Source organism: Anser cygnoides, chromosome 3, assembly GCF_040182565.1.
Source record: "Anser cygnoides isolate HZ-2024a breed goose chromosome 3, Taihu_goose_T2T_genome, whole genome shotgun sequence".
Lineage (NCBI taxonomy): Eukaryota > Metazoa > Chordata > Aves > Anseriformes > Anatidae > Anser > Anser cygnoides.
In genome coordinates, this window is record NC_089875.1 from 51053730 (window position 1) to 51078135 (window position 24406).

At 39.7% G+C, this 24406-nt stretch overlaps 1 protein-coding gene across 10 annotated transcripts in view; it reads left to right on the forward strand.

Moving 5' to 3' along the window:
- The window catches only part of UTRN (utrophin), a 375635-nt gene that overhangs the window by 268440 nt on the left and 82789 nt on the right, over positions 1–24406 (forward strand). For all 10 annotated transcript variants that reach the window (XM_066994161.1, XM_066994162.1, XM_066994163.1 and 7 more), the window contains one exon: positions 11050–11179. In XM_066994161.1, coding sequence (XP_066850262.1) covers positions 11050–11179 — 130 coding nt within the window. The remainder of the gene's footprint in view (positions 1–11049; positions 11180–24406) is intronic.

Here is a 24406-nt window from a genome sequence, read left to right on the forward strand (position 1 = left end):
CAGCAGCACTGACAGAGGAGGAGAATTATTTATTTCAACACTGGATCTAAAATTGTGGAGTAAATGTGCATGAAGGAACGGCTGGTAGTAAACACAACACAGGATATACGAACAAGCAAAAACCCATGTTATGTAAAACTGATATTTACTGAACTTTTTTCACTGGAGAGTAAATGAAAGAACAAACACAGGGCAGATGTGAATCATATTGCTTAATGCTATCCTGGAAAATGTTCAGGTATACGATGATGCATGTGGTCTAAAAATCTCTACAGAGCAATTAAACATGCTTACCAGATTTTGATTATAGTTGTACGTAAATGTGAAGAGATTCCTGAGAAAGCAATTACTTCTCTTCTGAGCAGTGTAGCTGCTGCGGCCTGTCCCTGACTACCTGGTATTCTGCTGCAAAGGGGGAATCCAGCAGCAGAGGACAGTCCCAGAGTTGACTTTTTAGTAATTATTCAGTTGTCTGTCTAAACCATTTGTTTCTGAAGAGAAACCAAAGTGACTGTTCCTGAGGAAGAGGAGTAATTAGCTTTGACGGGATTCCTGCTTCTGAAAGGATTTCCAGTAGCAGTCCCCTGTCGTGTTGCATGGATGCATACGCACACAACTGAACCCAGAAACCAGGACAGAAACACTAGAGGTAGCGCCAAATTGTAGCTGGTCCCTAGCGTTTGGTTGCTGATGCCCAAGTTTTATCAGAGCTCTGGTGTCTGTGCTTCCTCCCGCAGAGGGGAATATTTCTCCTCTTAGGCAGCTGTCAGACGGGAGATGCTCAGCTGAGACTTCTTGCAGTGATCTCACTTTTCTGGTTATTTATAATTCATAGGTGACATCATGTTGTACAACCCATTTTTTTGATGATAGCAATTCATCGTCAAGGACCCTGATGTGCATTTGCACTGAAGAGGCTGATGTTACAGGAAACCTCTTGCATATTTGAGACATTGGCATGTTCACAATGCAAGTGCTTCCTGTCTTTGTACATTAAACAAATATTCATAGGGCTTCATGCTGTAACGTTGCTTCTGAGTGTCTGGAGTGTGAACTGCAGATAATAAGTCTTTTTCAAGACCTCTGCAGTAATATAAGAGGTACCACTTAATAGTAAAGTAGCTTATGAGACCAAGCAGAATAGATCTTTTCTCATTGATGTTTATTTGAAGAAATGCAGAGGAAATTTTAATCCCTCAAAAGGAGGAAGAGGCAAATTGAGTTTAAGACCACTCTCAAGAACAGCAGTGCAGCACCCAAATTGTTCATGGTATTATCCCAGTTTGAAGCCAGAATCTGATGGTCTGTTAACACTGCCAGTTCATCGGTGCCCAGTAAAAATAAAGACTAAGCGAACCCAGGCTCGTCTGTTGCTGGCAAGCAAAAGGGAAGAATTTGTCTTTCCTATAGAAGGGGTAGATGGTTGGTATCGAACGGTGCAGGGAAATGGTGCACGATGCTGCAGATGTTATGTGGTCACTAGTGCTAACAGAATATTTGAGCGCTATTGTGAAATTGAGTAATCATTTAATACGCAGCAGATGTTTTACGTGTCTTGTGTCAGGCTGAAGGCATTGCTTGGTTAGGAAGCATTTAAAAACATTATTTTTTTCATGCTTTGTCCCTCCCCTGCGTTTCCCTTGGAATATTTTCTGGTACAAACAGCAGAAGTTATACCAGTTGCTACTCATAAAGAGGAGACAAATTTGACTGTCTGTCAGTGTTTCCACTATAATCTTGTTTGGGGCTTATATAACTCAGTAGTAAAACTTGCCCAAAGCTACGCTGTTCTGTTATGCATTGCAGTTTCCCTGTTTGAAACTAATTAGAGTTAGCATAGAGGACACACAGTTCCTTTGCTTCTTCAAAGGAGGTTAAACGTTGTTGGAGATGGAGGAAGAGATGTAACTTCTGTTTTGTAAATAGATATATAAAACAATTCAATCTGAAATGGAAAGATCCTTATTTTGATGATACATTGCCTCATCTTAAAGGTTGATTTTAGAGAGTATAGTGTCTTAAAATACCTTTGAAATAGAGTTACTGCTGTGCTTTATTTGGAATTCTACAATACTGTTTTGCTGTGAGTTTTTGCCTTTTTTTTTTTTTTTGGCAGACAATTTAAAACAACGTTGCATTTTTTGCTTACTGATTTCTTAGTGTCAGTCCTCTTTGTCTGGACAATAGCTATTGTACGTTTTATAATAAAGATTCTGGTTCGCCCATAACTTTCTTACTTTCTTATAACCTGCTTCTGACAGAGCAGCAGAGACTGGGGGTACAGGCTAAAAAAAAAGAAAAAAAAAAAAGGGAAGAACTAGAGGGGGTTATTTCTCTCCCTATCTTCTATCAATCACAAATGTACATGAATGCCTGTGGTAATTTTTTTTTTTAATTTGAAGTTGGATTCTTCATGAAACGTGATACATTTGCCCTAGAGTTGCATAGATAGAGGAATTTAGTCTAATTCCACATACTTAGAGAGTTGTCTTAGGAATTACTGACAATTTCCATGCTGATCGTATAGGTGTTCTCAAATCACTTTCGTTTCCTACTCTATAGGAAGATGCTTTCAGTCTGCATACGCTGCCAATATTAAAGCCATTATGTTGGTAGGAATGGTAGATCCCCCACATACGTTTCGCATCAAATGGCAGAAAGTCTGATGTTACTTCTTTTGGCACATATACCTAAAGTGTCATGGTTGGCAAAACTTTTTTCTTCAAAACAAACTTTTAGTTAAAAAAAAAATAAAAAAATCACTGCTGTTCACAGACAGACAGGACAAAGTTGTTTCTCTTGTATCCAAAAAAAAAAAAAAAAGAAGAGGAAGAAAAAAAAAGAAAAGGCTGGAAGTTGTGGATTATTTTCTTCTTGGACAAATGGTTGGCCTTTTGTCATCATCCTTTGCATTACTTGTGATACTAATGGAGGCCAACTAATTTTCCTAAAAAGAGGCTGGAGGACAGAGGAGATTGTTGGGGTTTCCTGCATATATTGTTTCTACTTGGTCCATTTAAGTGTTATTTTTCTAAAGGGCTGTCCAGAACTTCTAAATCACGTACTTGTGTTTAAAGTCTGCCGCTTATGATGAAGAGCCAGTGGTAGCCTGGTGGCTTGCAGCTCTCACCCTCCCTCCAAAGTGAGTATTGCAGGGGTCATGGGTTTGAGCCCTGGCCTGAGAGGCTTACGCAGGTTGCTTGTTAGAAGGCTGGTTAGCTCAGCTGGTTAGTGTGGTGCTAATAAAACGAGAGGCCTGGGTTCAATCCCTGTACAAGCCAGAGGTAAATTTGGGAAATGACTGTCCAGCTGTACTTGGCTCTGGTGAAGCTGCACCTCGAGTACTGCGTTCAGTTTTGGGCCCCTCACTACAGGAAGGACAGCGAGGCGCTGGAGCGTGTCCAGAGCAGGGCTACGAAGCTGGTGAGGGGTTTGGAGAAGCGGCTGAGGGAGCTGGGATTGTTCAGCCAAGTTTCCACCTGTGGTTCCGTTTTCTGTACCTTGTGGGTTGGCGCTGAGGTGTGCCTTCTCTGGAATAAGGAGGACATCAGCACTGATGAGCTGCTCTTCCATCAGCAGCGGGCGACACTTGCTGCCCGGCTGGCATCGAGTGTGTTTGGATAGTGACCGCTGAAGGGCTTTTGTGGTCTCATCGAGTATATTAGGGTTTTATAATTGATCAGGATTAGAGCACAGTGAATTAATTTAACAGCTATATGTGTAAATGTTGTGTCCTTAAAAAAAAAAAAGGGGGGGGGGGGCAGAGGAAGTATTCGTGGACCATGTAGATGACATATAGATGCCATTTTCTTCTCAAATTTATTTTGAACCCTGGCCTCATGTAGTTCACTGCTGAAGTGCTGTTTGGATCTGATCTAAAATGGAGCGTTTGATCACCAGCAATTGTTAAAAGCAAGCATGTGTTAACATCACAACTTGCTGGTTCGTCATGGTTAATCATTTTAGCACGAACTGTGTAATCTTACTTAGGAAAAATCCAAAGTAGAGTTCTATGCTCATTTCTCTTCTGCCCTTCAAACCTAGTCCAGACTTTCCTTTAAGATTTAAAGAAAAAAAAAAAGTCTAGTCTTTCAAGGTTGTTGATACAGGATGGCTGTCATGTTTCCATAGTAAAGGTTGGTGGGATTAATTTTCCTTCACGAAAAGCACATTGTAGTCCTTTGATGTAAAACTGAATGTGTACTTACAAGCGGTTTGGCATTTGGAAATTGGTTCCACTGCTGGCAGTGTGATTATTGCTGTTGTGTAAAAGTAAATACTTTTTCCCATCACCCGAACAGTAGAAAGCTTCAAGAGTTTCTCTTTCTGCCTGTATCAGACTCCGCACTCTGACTCAGGCATTTTTGCTGTCTGTGGGGTGCAATGAATTCGTACATGAAATCCTGATAAGGTACATTAAATGGGTATTTTTTTTTTGTAACACCACCATTTAAAAGATTATTTTTTCCTGTGTATAGCAATGTAAAATTAACCTTTTTTTCATCTACTTCTTTTATGTATTTTTATGAGCCATCAAATTTAATGATTCTTCTGCCCTTTTTTAGCTGTGGTCTTATAATGGCTTCAGACCAAAATATGCTGAGTTAGCTTAGAAGCTGGCTCAATGAGTAAAAGAAGCATTGTACTGTAGAAAGTTTAATTTATACAATACTTGGCTTGCTTTGCTCATTACAATGCTGGAGCATGTAATTATGAAAGAAAACCTGTTTGCTGTCCCTTAAAAAGTCCTGTATCAATATTGTAAATGATAAGGGAGGAAGCTTAATCTTAGAAAGAGGAACCCTCTCTTTGTACAGCAAAATGTAAAGTATGAATTAAATATTCTAAAATGGCTTTCTTGAACTAGAAGAAGGAGAGGAAAAAATATATTATATATATTTTGAGGAATCCGAACAGGATATGATATCATTCTGAGGGTTTGAAAAGATCATTCAGTTGGGAATTCGTGTGAACACAGATCTTTATCTCTTCAGATAACTTTTGTGTAAAGAACAACAACCATAAAATTTTCAAAACTCTGTTCTGAAGACAACAGCTCAGTGGTGCACAGTGTGTTTTTTTCCAACACAGTTCTAAACCAGATAGTTACAACCATCCCACACTTTGCACTACCTACAGCTTCGCTCTGTAAAGCCCTCCAAACTTGTCAGGCTAGCCAAGGCTTGGTTATCGTTGACCCAGAAACACAAATAATAAAGTTTTGTCTCGGTGGGCCAGGAAATAAAAACTCCAGTTACGTAACATTACCAGTGCTGGAAGACACTAATGAACATCATTACGCTTTATTTTTTGTAACCTTTGCTCAATTAAGCAGCGTCTTCCTTCATCCCCAGTTGATTTTAGCTCCTGTAACATCTCGAGTGAATGCAGGACGTGCAGCAGTTCTTCCTTCACAAAAGGAAGAGAGGTTCTTTTTAATGACTGGGAAATCATGAACTGTGTGAAAATCCATTTTTATTTTATTTTGCTTCTTAAGAAGAAGTGTGACCTCATGCTTTTTAATTCAAGAAATGCTTCTAAATGTCCTTTCTAGTGCAATGTATATTAAAATTAAGCTTTCCTCTGTCATCACAATATAGCATCAGATTCTTTTCTGGTGCCCAAATGAGTCCTTTCAGAATCTTTGCAAGGTTATTTTAAGTGGAAAACTTTCGAAAGGGCTTCAAAATGTCATTTTTTTTTTCTTTTAAAAAGCTGTTAAAGGAAAATGAAGAAAATAGCCTTACCATTTTTGAACTACTTTTAACAAGTTCAGAAGGAAGTCAGTTACCTTTTCTTAAATAAGGTGTCAGCACACAGACACAGTTTGAGATTATTAGTTTTTAAAAAGTGATGTTTCTGTAAGTCTGAACAGCAGATGATATAACACATCTTTAGCTCTCCATCTTTGGCTTTAGGCTGTGCTACTTTAAAGCTCTTTGTTTAAAAACTAGTTATAGATGCTTATTTCAAGTAATGCATTTCTATAAAAGTACACACGGGGTGGGTGATACTTTCAGTGCATAGCCATGAGCACATCCTCTCATCGGTAGACGGGAGTGGGAAGAGAAATTTTCAAGAGACGAATAGTCTCAGTGAAGAAATACCCCTATTTCTGACCTGAAGCATCAGTTTTGAGAAATCATGGAGGAAGTCTAAAGTAAGCTAACAGTTCTTGGCCTTCTGGTAAAAGATTATCAGTATGCATAGTCTAATTTTCTCTTTTGCCCACATCTGTGCTCTTATATTCCTGTTGATTTTGTTTCGCCATGTGTGGGCACCCTGCAGTCTTCACTGCTCACTTGCCTTTGGCCCTTTCTTTCTAAGAAGCCTTTTGCACATGACGTGGGATATTCCTCCAAACTTTCAAACTGAATTTGAGATTCTTCCATTTAAAAAAGTGAATCTGAAATAATCAAGATGTGTTAATTACTGAGGCAAACAGCTTTCTGTGCTTTTCCCTATGATCTTTGCCTTCCTTTCCTTATTCTGGTGTTGGTCATTGATGTCGAAGATTACCTGAACACATTGGATGGGGTCTCAGCTACAGAGCCCTGTGTGCTGCAGATGCCTCTATGTATCTCCAGGTATTAATGGTTATACATTATGCACCATTTTTCTCTTTCTCTCTTTCTCTTGCCGTATGGATTAAGTAGGAAGTAATATCAGGCAAGTGCATGGTAAGATGCACTGTCTCAAATATTATTCTAGAAAGCATTCTTTATAAATGCATTCTATATCAGCTGCAGCAGATGCGTTATAAAATTGATTTTCACACGGAGATGTGTCCAGAGACCAAAATACCTCCTTCTGAAATTGTATACGTGTGTTATATTAAATAGTGTCTGCCACGAAGGAGCAGCTTTTAAGTGTTACGCTTATTTTGTCTTTCTAGTTGATTCTTTAATGATGCAGACAGATGGCAGAGACTCTGTCATAACCTTGATCTCTGTGTGATCTTTGTAAACAACTTTGTCTCCGAGTTTTCTCAATTATCCCACTTATTCTCCCTCTCCTACCATATGCTACGGACGATTTTTCCATTTCATTTTAGTGTATACAAGTAACAGAAGCTTTTCAAGCACCTGGTGCAGAGTAAAGATGACTAAGTAATTAAATGCTACGGGAGCTGCTGATTGGCACATAAAGCTACAGCGTGATAACCAGAGACAAGTTACAGTAACATGCGTCTTTACTTCCTTGAAGGAGTGCATAATGGGACCTGATTTAAATATCTTCTGTTTTTAAGAAATACCCCATGTGTTTTCTTTGAAATTAGCTTTGTCTTCATCTGCTGGAGCTGTTAAGCTGGTCTGCTCCTCGAATTACTCTGTACAAGCCTGTACCATTAGAAAGAGGAAAAAAGAGGCTGTAAATCAAGAGTGTGTAATTTTGGAAGCTCACTTACTATGCTTGAAATATGATTTTATGACAATTGAAGGAAATATATACTTACAGGGTACACTAAACTGTGTAAAAATTCATGAGTAGCAAAAGTTTTGCTAGCATTTTTTTTTTCAAGAGTGGAGAAGTCTTACATTATGAAGTATTTGCAACAGAAGTCTTAGAAGGTCGTGGTTTAGGCAAATTCCTTGTCTATAAATCGAGGCAGTAAGTCAGAAAATGTTGGCTTGTAAGAAGAGTTCCTTTCTATATTAGAAATCGTAAGCATCTATAATTAAGAGAGGGCAAACAGATTAGATTTATAACAGAGTAAATGGCATATAGATTCAGAAGTTCTAATGTGAAAAGCATGCATTTCCCAGTTACTGAAAGGGGAACAAATCAAAGTGGAGACTAAATCAATGACTAATAATGGTTATAAATCAGGTATATAACACTTTGTGGTTTTCTCCCCTACGGGAATCAATGGTAGATGGCAGAAGGATGGTGTGTGGTGGGTTCTTGAGTTATGCTGTCAGTCAGGTAACCTGAAGGATCTCCTTCACGCTTGCAAAATGAATGCTGCAGCACTGTTGCAGCTGTGGCTCATCGTGAAACTGCATAAAACATTTCAAGAGAGTAGTTTTGTTACCCCTTGTTTATCAGTGGAAGAATTCTTTCAGGACTCAGAGGAGGATTTTTTTTTATTTATTATTTTTGACTAGTATTATTTAAGGTCAGTTCTGAAAACTATGTCAACACTGTATCGGCACATCAGATTCTAGGCTTCTGTTTTGTTTTTTTTTGTTTGGTTGGTTGTTTTATTTTCTTCTTTTGTAAGAATGAAAAACTAATAAAATTAGTGTTTGTTTCTCCAGGAGTAAAAATTGATTTCCTGCTTTAGTTAGAACATAAGAATGAATTTAAAAATGAATGCAATAAAGCTGTTGGAAGTGTAGATATTTGACTTGGTAATCTGTCACCAGTCTTTCCCTAAGGGAAGTAAAGCTTGCATTTTACCCACTACCTAAAGCATACACTAATTATACCTTTTAGAATCATAGCGTGAAATATTCTGGCATGAATTACTGCCGAAGTTGCATACAGCCCCTCTTCATGTGACCAATATAGCTTTAAAATGTCATTACACTTTTATAAATGCAAATATAATGTGTAGAAAAACTAATTGTACCAATGTACTTGGAATTCACTTTTTAATTTTGTGTTCACAGCTGCGTATTCAATACAGCTCTCCAAAAATATTTCCATCCATGTGCTTACGTTATTAGTGCCCAGCTTCAGTGGCGTGTTTTGAGATGCCTGTCTTCAGCCTTGAAAGCCTCTTGCCATGCCTTCATTTATTATTTAATGTATACAAAAAAAAATAGTATTAATTTTCTCCTGAATTTCCCATCTAAAGGATAGCTAGCTAAAGGGAAAGTTTCTCCCTCTTCCAAATTCTGTGTAACACTCAAAGTAATACGAGTACTTTAACTGTTTTAGTCCTTAATGCCAAGTAAGGCACCCAGGGACACAGTCATATACTCCTATGCTGAAAGAAGTGCGTGCATTCTGAGTAGCCATTGGAGAGGTATCTTTGCAAAACTAAATAAAACACCAAAATACATGATTGCATTTATTATTTTATAAAAATCTTTAATACAATAATAAAATTCAGTATTGCAGCCTTTGTTGCTTGCTGGCTTTTTTATGGCTTATTTTTACTCTGTAGTGTTCTTGAAGATCTGATTTTTTCCAATGAAATCTTTCTTCAGTCCACTCAAGACAGATGATATTTGAGCTAGAGATTAGATTTATAAGTGGTTTTCTTTTTTGCTCTGTTGCAAAGAGGTTTGCCTGGAAGGACAAGAGAGTATTATTGATATATCTGATTATTCTTGCATCATGTTCTCTCATTGCTGTTCTTGTTTAGTTGCAGAAAGAGAGAGAGGGAAAATAGAGTATTGTTGAAGAAATAGGGACTAAAGCAATGCAAGTCTGAGTGGCTGTTCTGAAACTACTTTTTACATCTGTAGCATAAAATAATACGCTGTAATGTTAAGAAGTCTGTACTGTGCTCAATGTGCTCTTTGCTACTAAATTATTTCAATATTTGTATTTCCTACGCAAAGTTTATTTCATGTTTAAAGATTCCATTGTCAAGCTGTATCAATGACAAGGAATGCCACAGATGATTTAGAGTTGATGAGCTATATGGGCCCAAGTCTGTAGATTGTTCATTGTCATGATAGTCTTAAAATCTCTGTGTTACCAATCTCAGTTTGAACAGCTCCAATGACAGGGATGTTGGAAGGAGAGGGGGCAGAGAATCGATGACGCGAGAGGCAAATCCCCCCAGTTCAAATAATCACTAAATAAACAATTGCAATCAGTGAAGTGAAATTCCTATATTTGTAAACAAGTCATGTAGGAAAGTAGAGAAAGGTGAGCAGAAAAAGTAGAGAAGGGCTTGTCTTACAGAAGACAGTCACGGTTCATAGTATCAAAGATAAGTTATAAGTTATCCTTTGAAAGAATGACAACCTTAACTCTTACACCATATGGAGGAATCAGGAGAAAAGAACCCTTTTCTTCTGTCTGCCCTTATTTTCCATTAGAAACTATTTTCTCTAGTGAAAAGCATTTTTTCTTGTTATATACCATTGTGAACACTGGCTAACTGCTTTTCTTGAGAGAGAACTGAGCAGACTGTGTCAGCAAAATAAACTTTGATTTTGTAATTAGAGATAAAAAAAAATGTTGGAAGATTAAGCAGAGTGTTTTAATAATATTTAAAGTATCTTCATTTGTGCTTATACTGGTAGGAAGTAATACAAACAAATCAAGAAAAGCAATTTCTTTCTAGTCGAGATTGATTTATACTGAAAAATTGAATGGAAGAAAATGCTTTATAAGAAATGTTGTAATAGCTGTCTGCTCTTGAATGTTTTTTTGTTTGTTTGTTACAACAGTATGGTTACACTTAACCCTTTAGAAAAGTCATAATCACTGGAGATCAAAGCATCATGCAATTCATTTCCATTAGCATGAAAATATCTTAAATATTGATTTTTTTCCCTATATAGAAGCTTTAGTTGTTTCTGCATATAATAATTGAAGTATTTGTGGCTAATTTGAAGAATGTGTTTTCAGAATGTATTCTCATTGTAAAGGTTCTGATTCTATATCATTTAAGTTTTAAAAATATTATTAGTAGGAGACAGAAACAAGAGGCAGTGTTTTCTAAGGAATGTGAAGTATTTTTGCAATGCTTCTTAGCAATTGTGAAATTATCACATGAATTTTCAGTAGATGCAATCTTTTGTTATTAAAAAAAAATCTGTTGTAACAATTTACTGTATATTAGCAATCCTACTATAGCAATAATACTTGTAAGTTCAATGTACTAGTTTCAGTTCCTGTTAGGTGAGTGTTTTAAAAACCTACCGTTATCAGCTTATATTTGATTCTCCAAGTTAATTCTGTAAGAGTAACCTTTCTGGCCTTAATTAATATCTTGTTATTTCTGTTTTGTTAAATTTACCTTTATCTAGCAGTCTGAATCACTAGACAGGTCTAGTCAGAGAAGTGAAAATAGGGAAAAAGGTATAGTATCTGTTGTTTATAAGATCCAGTTACAAATGGCGTTCTTTCCTTTTGCAAAAGGCACTGAGACGTGAACTGAAGGATAAAGAGCAAACCATTCTCAATGCTGTGGACCAGGCACGAATTTTCCTTGCTGACCAACCAATTGAGGGTCCTGAGGAACCAAGAAGGAGCTTACATTCGAAAACAGGTCAGAAAATATTCTCTTCCTGTTTTAAATGGTCAAAAGGAAAGTAATAGAACTTACATGTCCCTTGTACATTTTTATATCCCGATTACTTGGTTAGGTTTGGGGATTTTCCAAACCACGTACTGGCTGCTTTTATTTCAGTGCTTTAGCCTTAAGTTATTACTACATTGCTTTGGAAGTGCTCAAGTTTTTAATGGAAGAAGAAAAATCTTTGCATTTCCTTTTCCAGTTTTTGATTCAAAATGTCATCAGTTCTTTTCTTTTTTCTTAATACAATAGCATGTGTACACCGTAAATGTAGTCAAAGCAGTAATTCAAATATGCAAATGTAAATTTTTTACGTCATTATAGCAAAATTTTGCCCCACAAATGGAAATCAATGTATTCTGTGATGCATCTCATTAGAAGTAAAATGAATCAGCTTTAGGAATGTAGTCATTACAGAGTCATAAAGATTCCAGTATTTTGATGAATTATTGCTAAGGAATGAAACACAGCTCTCCTAGAAATGATATTTGCATAATATTTGTCAAGGTATTTGTCTATATCAGAGACCAACAGGACCCTGTAACCCCAAATTATAAAAAATGTACCAAGTATCTCTGTAATTACATGGAAAATGCTATAATCAAAGTACAATTAAGTCAGAATTATTTTTCTGACATAAGCTACATTATTATAAAATCTTATTTCTTTTAATTACATAAGGATTCTTTTTGGATCTAGTAATCTGCAGTTATGGAAATACCAGTGGCAGTAAGATGTGAATAATTTAGTATTCTGTATAATTTACAAAATTGTAGCTACTTCTATAGCTATGGCATATAGTTACTTCTGTCAGGAGTTGTTTTTTCTTTCTATACGTCACTAAATCTCCATAGCAAACATTTCAGGCTTGTTCAAACAGGTAATATTTCCTTCCTCCATATTTAGTGTTACTTCTGTGCAGATTTTTATGTGATTTCCTATTCCCTAATTCAACTTTGTGTTAAAGTTTGAATATCTGGTGATTAAAGCCATTTTTCCTTGTGATTAGTTTTTGTACCGTAGCTGCAGTACTGTGCTTTACTGCTTGCTTTTTGAACTCCTGAAAGCATTCTGCTTGTCTCACACAACTTACTCACAGACTTGTTTGACATATTGCATTTAGAATGCTTTATTAGAAAACCTGCAGTTGAAAAATAGGGAAAGCTCACTTTATGTCTGCTCATTGTGTTGCAAAAGTTTGAAGTCACAGACTGTCCTCTCAAAAGCCATAGAATTACCCAGCAGAAATGCCGCCAATGCATGAAATGTTACCGATGTAAAGTGTTCATTTTCTGGCAGGGGTTGGTATCAGTGATCTAATCAGTGTTGACTGAAAGCGCAAGAACAAACTTCAGATGGTGAGATGCATCATGCATTCCTGATACACAATTTTAAAAGTATTACTGGTGTTGTTATTTTAAACTCCTGTGAGCTACGGATGGCAATGACAGAATAGCAGGGAAGTTGATGACCATGTTAAGTTGTGTAACAGTAATGACCAGGCAGGTGGCTCTTGTCCACCCATCATATTTAAAAGTAATCAGTACGCTGAGACTGGGAAGCTTCATAGGTGTGTGCTGTGAGCTTATTTCCCTCGTCCTTCTCCAAGCTCAGTAGTTCCATACACCTGTTTTGAGTGTGTGGTAGGCTAGTCTCTGCTACCAACCTCGGCTGGTTGAGGGGAGGAAATAGGAAGGGCATGAGTGAGAAAGCTTGTCACGCTTGGTCTCTTCACCAAGGTGACCAGTGGTGCAAGGGTCTGGGAAATGGAGGAGTATCTGCAGTCAGTCTAACGGTTTCTCTCTGCTGCTCTTTCTTCTCAAACCTTTGGTCTGCCCCAGTGTGCGCGCTCTGTAGGCTGCAGGAAATATCTGCTCTGCCACAGTGCTGCTTCTGCTGCCCCTCCTCTGACCCTCTGATGTTTCTCTCTTGTTCCTTCCTCCTCTGGTGTTTTCTGCCCTTTCTTGAAGCACGTTTTCCACCTTGGCAGGTGGGCTCAGCTGTACCTGCCGTGGGTCCACTGCAGAGCTGGTCACGTCTGGCATGTGGCAGCCCCTGGCCTCTTCTCACAGCAGGCCCCCCTGCCAACAGCTGGACACAGACACACTGTACAGAGTAGTGTTTCTGCAGATTAATAAACTTCAGGCCAAAAGGTGCCTTTGAATCTTCTGCTCTGGTCTCTTATATAACATAATCTGTTAAATTTCGCCCACCCTTGTACGGTCTGACAAATGCCACCAATCCCCAGAAATCTACACCTCTGGACTTGAGCCCATGCTGAGACATACAGTCTTTCTTCTGAATAAGCGTTTTCAGTGAGGACTGTGAGTGCAGGCTTATGTTTGCTTTTAAAATGTTTGATGTTTTAATTCCCATCAGCCTCTTAATCATTGGTATTTTATGCAATAGATTAAAAGTTTGCTCATTAACTTCAGTGAAGTGCACTTAACATTGCTAAAGGTGAGGAGTGTGGTTTTGGATTGTGAGTTGATGGGTCTATCTTCAGAAATATTCGTGGGCAGTACGCAATGCTGTACAGTCATGATTTAAACATGCCTTTGGCTGCTTTTATAATAGAAATAGCAAAACCATGTAGGAAATAGTAATAGCATGAATTGGAAGATCACTGTTTGATTAGTTTTTACCTAATAGCAAGAGTGTTTAGGTGTGGGGTTAGGTAATCCAAAGAGATGGTAAAATATCCAGCCACTGAAGTTACACAAAGGCCCAGACAATGCAGATGCCTTGTTTCTAGGTGCATAAGAATTGAGAATCACAGAATCAATAAGGTTGGAAGAGACCTCCAAGATCACTGGGTCCAACCATCCCCCTACCACCAATGTCACCCACTAAACCATGTCCCTAAGCACCACATCCAACCTTTCTTTAAACACCCCCAGGGATGGTGACTCCACCACCTCCCTGGGCAACCCGTCCCAATGCCTGACTGCTCTTTCTGAGAAGAAATGTCTCCTCATTTCCAACCTGAACCTCCCCTGGCGCAACTTGAGGCCATTCCCTCTAGTCCTGTTACTAGTTTCCTGTGAGAAGAGGCCGATCCCCAGCTCCCCACACCTTCCTTTCAGGTAGCTGCAGAGAGCAATAAGGCCTCCCCTGAGCCTCCTCTTCTCCAGACTAAACAACCCCAGTTCTCTTGAGGGTACATTGAATTAAATATTCCAGAATTATTTTATTCTCTCTGCAGGTTCTTCACAACAGGGACAAAAATTTGCCATATGATTCTGCTGTGACATCAATTCAGAGTCTCTTGTACATTACAATAAATTAAGACAATCTGAGTAACCTTTTCACATCCCCCTGAAGTGCATAATACAATCAAAACTTAATTGAAAAAAAAATTACCTCGTTAGAACATCCGCTAAAGATATTCATAATATTTAAAAATAGACCCTATCATATCTTTTCAGACATCATCTTTGAAGCTTTCTCTATTCCTTTATAATGCACACTACAAAAGGAAATTGAATCATACTCTAATTCAGTCTTTGTATTAATTGTCTGACTTCAACTAATTTGCACTTGGGCTGTTAGGTACAAAAATAATTCTGCCTAGGCATGAAGGAGACAGCAATATCTGAGAGTTTGTTTGTTTTGTTTTTGAAATAAGGAGAAACAGTAAAGTTAATTTGAATTAACCAAAGCTGTAAATTCTGAAATCTGTTAAATGTAAACAGCACTAAAGCACAGCAGATACAAACTCATTTGCAATTAGTGATCTGGGTTCCAGTTCTGGTGTGACTGGTGATTGAGAGCCTCAGAGGTTGTCAGGATTTTTTTTATCCTCTTGTTCTGATGCTCAAGTAAAAATTCACTTGTTTGTACAAAAGGCTTCTCCAGACATATATGCAAAGATGGTTTTTATCACCAGAAGATTGGATTACTGGGCACGACAGTTCTGCACTCTCTGAATCACATGAGAGACTTCAGAAGGTGGTCAGCAGCAGCATATAGTGTCCTTCTGGAGAGGTTTCTCGTTACCTGCTCATGAATCTTTTTGTAATTTCTGTGTGTAACTTCTGGGCTAATTCAAATTTTATAGATACGGTATGCATTATTTAGTAGCTGAAGTACTGTTTTCTGTGGATTGTTGCTTCTGCACTTGAATGCTTGTTGCAGTATTTGAAATTGTTCATGATTCCTGATTAGGAGGAGATTGGCAATGGGGAATTCTCTGTGGTCAGACCTTGACTGATGTACTTGGCTGATTTTGAATTGCTTTTGTTTTTCTTCAGTCTCTCTCTCATGCATCCCTTTACCCCCACCCCGATCTTTTTGTGCCAGGGAAGGCATTGTTGCAAGGACAAGGAGTGAGAGATTTAGGCAAAAAATTACAAAAATTGGTTTTGAGCTTGATTGACCAAGACCTATTTTAAGGACCTGTACATATATATACATTCATTGTTATGTCCCCAAAGAGTATTTGTTACAGATTCCATTGTAACCTGTTATTGTCTATAACTCTGTTGTTAATTTCAGATAAATCACAGGGATGTAAAATCAGGTTATGAGCTAGCCTGTTTTCTTCTTTTCCATGTTGGCCTTATGCTTGCCATGTTGGCCTTCAACTGTACCGTGTAGTAATTGGCATAATGGAAGACAATTCCTCAGTTTCCAGGAAGCTTCCTCCTATGTTAATTTATCAGACATCAGTCTTTTCTTCTCATTTCATTTTTCTGTATTTCATTAGGGAGGCCCCATCACAAAAAAACAAACTTCATCCTTTCCTTACCTTTGAATTTCTTTGAGCATCTGAATGGAGCTGATTGATAAAACCACCAGGCCAGCTGCTGAATTTTATAGATGGTCAGGATAATAAAGTTGGAGATACTCACATTTTTAGCTTTGTTACTGCTTTTCCGTGGTATAGGAGAAAACTTGAAGAATTACAGTCAACCTTTTGAACATCTTTAGATCTGTGGCATAGTTACAGTTGCCTTCTTATTTCCCTGCACTGTTAATAAGGTTACTGGCTATGGGATACACAAAGGAAAGAAAAAATAATATTTTCTGTCCCTAGGATTATACAGATCAGTGATGTCTCCAGTGTATGGCTTTTCTGAAATTCTGTCCTGGAGATTCCACTGCTGTAGTGAGGGAGTGGAGCTAAATGTTTTTTGGAAGATAACACAAATTAACATTTTAGCAGATGAGGCTACTACAGTGATTCCTACTCCAACAGAGAATGTTTCCAGGAGTCTGTGGTATTGCTGAAGTACTTCCGTAGGTTTTAGTTTTGTTGCGACAATCAGATTCCTATCTTTGAAAGCTGTTATTTGGTATTAAAGGTGATGTGATAAACAAGTGATTTAAAATTAAGTATTTATTGTCTGTTATCTTATTTAATTAAAAGTGTAGAAAACCCCATAAACCACATTTGTGTTATAAGACAATATATGAGTAAGTATCAGTGAATCACATTACTTTATTTATTTCAGCCAGACAACGTATTCCCCTGTTTCAGAGGTAAATAAAAGTCATACTCCTTTGCTTCCTGCTACTGAACAAATTCAGATAAATTCTCTATCGTATTTTTTCCTCTTAGCAAGGAAGTCCTTACTGGAAATAGGCTACTTTCTTTTTTCTAAAGTATAGAGTAAGCGGTATTTCTATTCCCAACCACTTGTCACCTAGCTGTCATACAAGACTGGAATATTTTTTGTTCTCTTCTGCCCTAATGGGCTGAGTATTGAAGTCTTGATTGTTAAACCTATAGGAGAATGAAGAGCATGTGGGCCACTGGAGGTCAGTGGACTCATGCCCTATTTTGAACATTGTTGCCCGTGTTTTAGTTGGTGCTCATTCACTTGTGACTTTTGACACATTCAGTTAGAGAAACGTGCAGTTACCTATGAGATAATCCCACAGTGATGAAATTTTTCTCTTCCCGTTCAAATAGATCTTTACCACCCTTCAAGTTTAGTCCACCTGGATGGAGCCTTGAAATTAATCTTGTAGTGTCCAAATGGTAGCCTGCTTGGAAAGTTATTAGTGAAAATTCAAGGAAGTTGTTTCCTTTTTCTGAGTGGTGTGGAGTGAAAATCTGGAGGAGTTTTAAGCCTGAATTTTAATAGCTGAATATTGGAAACAGGCTGAGGACGCAGTGATTAATTTTATTTATGTGTGGTGTTTTGTTGTTGTTTGCTTGTTTTTTAACTAGGAGGACCTAAGGATATAAGCACAGTTGTATTCATTTTTAATCTGTATACTGTGTTATGCACCAGTTTCATCTGATACATCGCGGGTGGAAGCCATGTTCTTAAACTTTAAGTGCTGCCTTGTGTTAAAGACTCTACGTGTCATTAAAGCTTTGTCTTTAGGAGATCTCTTAGTTATGCTAATAGCAACACAGGTGACTGATGGATGTCAAATGTCGGGACCTTGTTTAAAAGAAAATTCCTTTCTTACACTCTAGAGCAAACACAGCTAAACAAAATTGTAAAGAAGCCTCAAGACAGATAATGGGTAATTGCAGAATATTAAACAAAAAGTAAAGTATATAGAGGAGAAAACAGGCCGAGTAAACTTGCTCTAGAAGGCTTGTGAGCAATTCAAAAATTTCGGAACCTGGATGCTTTCTTGAAGTCCAGTGTTGTTGAAGGACACCATCGATTCAGGGAGTCTTGAGTAAGTGGGATTCAGTGGCGATATCCTTCTCCATTAGTACCCGCCCTTCTACAGGAATTAGAAGTAGACATTGTAGCTTGTTGATGACATAACAATACTATTATCATTGATTTTTTTTTCTGGTTTTGTGGCAGGCACAGACTAAAATAGAATTCATACCTCTTTTTTGTTTCTTGAGCAACACAAAACCTCAAGCTTCCACTGTGCTTTGGATCACATCATTTATTACAAGATGGTGGCTCTTTTTTAGTGAGAAGTATTGTGTTTTGATCAGTTTGTGACTGATAAACTACATTGGTTATGCTGCATGAATGTGTGGTTTCAGGGTTGCTGTAATCTCTTAAGTTTTCTGGGGATAGATGCAGTGGGATGACTTAATTATCTCCCTTAATCAGAAGTTATTTCCTCTTGTTTTGTCTGTCCTTTTGTATCTTCTCCACCAGCACCCACTGGGGAATTCTAATATCTCTTTATTTGTAGACCATACTCCAGGCCCTTTCCAGATGTATTCAATATACATAAAGTTATCAGTTAATTTGTCTTTAATCCTGTGGAGACTTTCCCCATTCACTCTTTATTTTATTATATTTCTCTGGCTTGAAGAACTTTCAGTTTTGATAGAGTGAAACCTAAATAGGCTAAGACGACAACGAATGATCGTGCTTTTTCTTTGTTTTACATGTATTTGCAATAGATACTTGAACTAGAAGAGAGAGGTGACATACTGGGTTGGTAGTCTAAGTGCTATGTTACTAACCAGCTGCTGATCGATCTTTAAAACTTTCCGTTACCATCCCATCAGAACTATGTTTTCTGTCCATATTGTAAGAAACGCAGTGAATGCTTTCACTGGAGTGATGCTAGAGACTTCATCATGCAACACTAGCAGTGCTCTTGGTTCTTCTGCTTACAAATTTGACAGTGTTTCATTGTGTCTGTTCAAATGCTTCAAAAGTGTTCATAATGATTACAGTGAAGTTTTACCCATTGTTTTTTTTGCTGTGAAGACTGATTGAATCAAGGAAGAGAGAATATTTGACATAATGCTAAAATATACGAAGAATATACCAAAAGTAAAAAGTAATTAATGTAGTTCTGGCAAGATAGAAAGAGATTAAGTCAGTAACATGGGGATCAAGCAGAGCTGCTTAGAGTCAAAACTGCTAGAGCCAGAATAGCTTACCTGATCTGAATTAAATTCTTAAGCAAGAAGAGTTTTCTCTGAGAACTGAGAACTTTCCTGTGTAAGTATTCTCCATATATGCAAGCGTGTAGGGAATGCATATACTGTAAAGTTCAGTCTTGAAAGTCTTCCTTCTGTGGCACTCTCTCTCTGCTAGTGACACAGGAAAATTCTTGGTCCTTTCATCGCTTTGTTTGTGACAAAAAATGCTTATTAAAATCAAGTTTCTTTCCACTACAAAAGCAGATTTTTTTTCCTGCTCTTTTTCTCCGACTGCAAGGTCAGTTACTATCTTCCCTCTCTGGTAAACAGATGGTCCAGTGAATACAGGCTCTTCTTACTTTCTGAGCAGCTGCTGAAGTGAAGATAATGTAATAAGTACATTACAAAAAAAAAGGGGGGGGGGGGAGGAAGAAAAAAAGCTGATAATTCAGAAGCTTTCATATTACGTGGGAACAAAAGAGCAGCAACTAGTATGTAGCGTTTTTTCACAGCACAAAGGAGCTGTGTTTGTCTGCTAGTGTGTGCAGTGACAGACTGATGAAACAAACTCAAAGCGCAGAATTCGTACCGTTAAGACGTTATTTATGAGGCTAGGTTTACAATTCTGTGCTGTGCAATGAGGATCTTGGAGAATGTGCTCTCTGCTTGAAAATAGTGTGGTGCTCATTAATAGGTTGGGCTTTCATGATGGAAAGCATGAAGTTGTGCAAGATGTATTTCTTAACTGAATAGAAGCTGAATGGTTTTATAGCTCATAAAAATGTGTGTTTGGCTTTATTTCTCCAGTAAATGCCTTTTTAAGGCAAGTTTACAAGCACTCCCAAGACTTGGGTAAAATAAAGCAGTCTTGAAAGGAATTAATATTTTTCAAAGAAAATAGGCAGCAGATTCCCTTGGACAAGGAGACTGATCTGACAAATGGTCTTCAAAAATGTTTCTGTTTTTAGTTCTGTTGGGATACTTCTGTCGTCCCAGTCAGTGTGGAATTTTTTCCCTCCCAGATATGTGACTGGTCTGTCACGAGTGAAGCTGTCTTGTTGTAGATGGCCAGGCAAATTAGATCAGGCCGTTGTTCCCCTCTCCTATTCTTATTTGTAGCTACGGCTACTTTTTTTTTGGTATTGATTCTACTGGGGCAAGAAGCAGTCAGTCATTGAATCTGTTACATCAGTACCATTATAGCCAACAAAAAAATTTTGCAAGTTTTTTTTTTTTTTCACTCTTGTTAAGGCTTCCTGGATGATGTTCTGCTCAGTCCAGTTTCTGGGTGTAACGTCCCCTGTATTGACAGTTTCAAGATGACAGCCAAGGAGACTCCTCCAACTGGGTCTACAACTTTCTGTCCCCTTTCAACAAAGTACTCCCTTTCCTTCTGTAAAGTGTTCTAACTACAGGTGCTCTCTTAGTCCTTATTTAAGGTCCTGCAGCTTTTACTGGTGGGGCCTTGTTGCCCATCTGATGATACTGAACTGGTTGTACTAGGTGCTGCACCTTGGCTTGGCTTCCAGATTTTGTGCATTAGTTTTGTCTATGGACTGTAGTTGGCTGTCATTAATTCATCAATGGTATATATTCATAGCTGGGAATAATTCCAAAATTACTTTTAGTGATGACTTCTTTGGTATCTGTAAATAAGCAATTGGTAGCCATTTTTTATCTGAAAAGGTTGCTTTGTTTAGAATTTAAGCATTATTTCTTTTCCTTTTCCTGAAATCCTGAAATCTCTTGCAAAGCTTGGGGTAAAGATCATCCCAGAACTGTGTTGTCCTATGATGTAGCTTATTCTGAATGTGAATTGCTGAGATTCAAGACACAAGGTACGATTTATCACAGCCTGCCTTTGGTCTTTATCTTTATTCTGGTCTGTCAGTGTTGCAAATTGTGGGTTACTGCCTTGCCTCTGATCCTGGGGCTATATACATAATTTATATCCCTTTGCATCTAGTTAAGCATCACAGGTTTTGTCCCAGCTGTTCCTCCCCACATTCCTCTTCTGAAACACCCTCCTGCCATTGTGGTGCCCCTAAACTTGGCTAGTCTTTGCAGGTAGCGAGCAGATGGGTAGTTGCTCTTGCCTAACAGCTTATGACTCTGAGCAAGTCACTGAAATATCTCAGTAAGTCTGAATGCTCAAAATTTCTTTTGTCCCTCTCAGCCCCAATCTTTTGTCAAATGCCTCTCTGTTCTTTGAAGGACCTTTTCTAATTCTAGAACTCAAAACATGCACTGCAACCTACAGCTTAGGTACTTGTCACCATCTTTTCTGTGGTGTTTGCTCTTCTTAATCATCCTTGCTTCCCGTTCTGCTTTGGTTACTTCTGGTGGTACTTTTTTCTCTTAACTAACCATTTCTTAGCAAGTTGCCTTGTGCTTTTGGGCAACACTTGGTCATTTGGCAATAACTTGTTCCCTCCTGCACCATCATAGAATCATAGAATCATAGAATATCCTGAGTTGGAAGGGACCCTTAAGGATCATCAAGTCCAACTCTTGATACCGCACAGGTCTACCCAAAAGTTCAGACCATGTGACTAAGTGCACAGTCCAATCTCTTCTTAAATTCAGACAGGCTCGGTGCAGTGACCACTTCCCTGGGGAGCCTGTTCCAGTGTGCAACCACCCTCTCTGTGAAGAACCCCCTCCTGATGTCGAGCCTAAATTTCCCCTGCCTCAGCTTAACCCCGTTCCCGCGGGTCCTGTCACTGGTGTTAATGGAGAAAAGGTCTCCTGCCTCTCGACACCCCCTTACGAGGAAGTTGTAGACTGTGATGAGGTCTCCCCTCAGCCTCCTCTTCTCCAGGCTGAACAGGCCCAGTGACCTCAGCCGTTCCTCGTACGTCTTCCCCTCCAAGCCTTTCACCATCTTCGTAGCCCTCCTCTGTACACTCTCCAACAGTTTCATGTCCTTTTTATACTGTGGTGCCCAGAACTGCACACAGTACTCGAGGTGAGGCCGCACCAGCGCAGAGTAGAGCGGGACAATCACCTCCCTTGACCTACTAGCGATGCCGTGCTTGATGCACCCCAGGACACGGTTGGCCCTCCTGGCCGCCAGGGCACACTGCTGGCTCATATTCAACTTGCTGTCTACCACGACCCCCAGATCCCTCTCTTCTAGGCTGCTCTCCAGCGTCTCATCGCCCAGTCTGTACGTGCAGCCAGGGTTTCCCCGTCCCAGGTGCAGGACCCGGCACTTGCTCTTATTGAACTTCATGCGGTTGGTGATCGCCCAGCTCTCCAACCTATCCAGATCCCTCTACAAGGCCTTTCCACCCTCATTCGAGTCCACAACTCCTCCAAGTTTGGTGTCATCAGCAAACTTGCTCAAAATACCTTCTATTCCTACATCCAGATCGTTTATAAAAATATTGAAAAGTACCGGCCCTAAAATGGAGCCTTGAGGGACCCCACTGGTGACCGCCCGCCAGCCTGACGCAGCCCCATTTACCATAACCCTTTGGGCCCTGCCCGTTAGCCAATTGCTCACCCATCGTATGATGTTTTTATTTAGCTGTATGGTGGACATTTTGTCCAGTAGGATCCTATGGGAAACCGTGTCAAAAGCCTTGCTGAAGTCCAAAAAAATCACATCAGCTGGTTTCCCTTGGTCCATCATACGGGTGATCTTATCATAAAAGGAAATCAGGTTAGTTAGGCAGGACCTACCCTTCACAAACCCATGCTGGCTGGGACCAGTGACTGCTTTGTCCCCCAGGTGAGCCTCAATAAGTTCGAGAACCATCTTCTCCATGATTTTACCAGGCACTGACGTGAGACTGACAGGCCTGTAATTGCTAGGGTCTTCTTTCTGACCCTTCTTGTAAATCGGCACAACATTTGCCAGCTTCCAGTCTACCAGGACCTCTCCAAATTCCCAGGATCGTTGAAAAATAATTGAGAGAGGTTCCGCGATGACGTCCGCCAGCTCTTTCAGCACCCGGGGATGAATCCCATCCGGACCCATGGACTTGTAGGGATCCAGGTGGAGTAGCAAATCCCGCACACGTTCAGGGTCGGTTGGGAGTTTGTCATCCCCACCGTCCCGGTCCTCCAGCTCAGGGCACCCTGGGTCCCGAAGCCCATCATCGGCATTGAAGACAGAGGCAAAGAAGGCGTTAAGCGTCTCTGCTTTGCCTATGTCATTGTCTGTGAGGAGACCTTCCCTATCAAGGAGCGGCCCTATGTATTCTTTAGTTCTCCTTTTTCCATTCACATATCTGAAAAAGCCCTTTTTATTTTCTCTCACAGACACAGCCAGCTTCAACTCTAGGTGTGCTTTGGCCACACGAATTTTCTCCCTACAAACACGAACAGCATCCCTGTATTCTTTCCATGACACCTGGCCCTCCTTCCAGTAGCGAAACACTCTCTGTTTCCGCCTAATCTCCATTAGAATGTTCCTGGTCAGCCACGCCGGCCTCCTGCCCCGCATGCCTGACTTGCGATATTTTGGAATTGCCTGATCTTGTGCTTCTAGGAGGCATCGCTTAAAGAATGACCAGCACTGGTGGACATCGAGGCCTTGAAGAGCAGTTTCCCAGGGGACCTTGCTGACTAGTTCCCTGAGCAGCCTGAAGTCCGCTTTCCCCATATCTAGGGATGAGGTTTTGGTGGCACTTTTCTTTCTGTCACCGTAAATTTTGAACTCAACCACTTCATGGTCGCTTTGACCAAGGCGGCCACCAATCACCACATCTCCCACCAGACCCTCCCTGTTTTCTAGCAACAGGTCTAGGAGGGCACCTTTCCTAGTTGGCTCCGTTAGCACCTGCACCAAGAAGTTATCATCTAGGTGCTTCATGAACCTCCTGGACTTGCTCCTGTCAGCCGTGTGGCACTCCCAGTTAACGTCTGGCAAGTTGAAGTCCCCCATAAGGACAAGGGGAGTTAATCTCGAGGCCTCTCTTAGTTCTGTAAAGAATAATTTATCGGCGCTATCGTCCTGGCCAGGCGGTCTGTAATAGACTCCCACAACGACATCCCCTTTATTCGTTCGTCCCTTGATCCTTACCCAGAGGCTCTCAACTTTGCCATCGCCGACCTGAAGTTCCACACAGTCCAGCCCCTGCTTCACATACATCGCCACCCCACCACCTTGCCTACCCTGCCTGTCCCTCCTGAAGAGCCTGTAACCATCTATCGCAACACCCCAGTCACAGGACTCATCCCACCAGGTTTCGCTTATGCCGATGATGTCGTAGTTGCGGGACTGGGCCAGGACTTCTAGCTCATCCATTTTATTCCTCATACTGCGTGCGTTCGTGTAGAAGCACTTCAGGTGCGTCTCCTTACACTCAGCACCTTGTGGATCTGCCCGAAGGACCTCACTGGCACCCAGCCCCTCTGATTCTAGCGTACCTTCCCTTAGG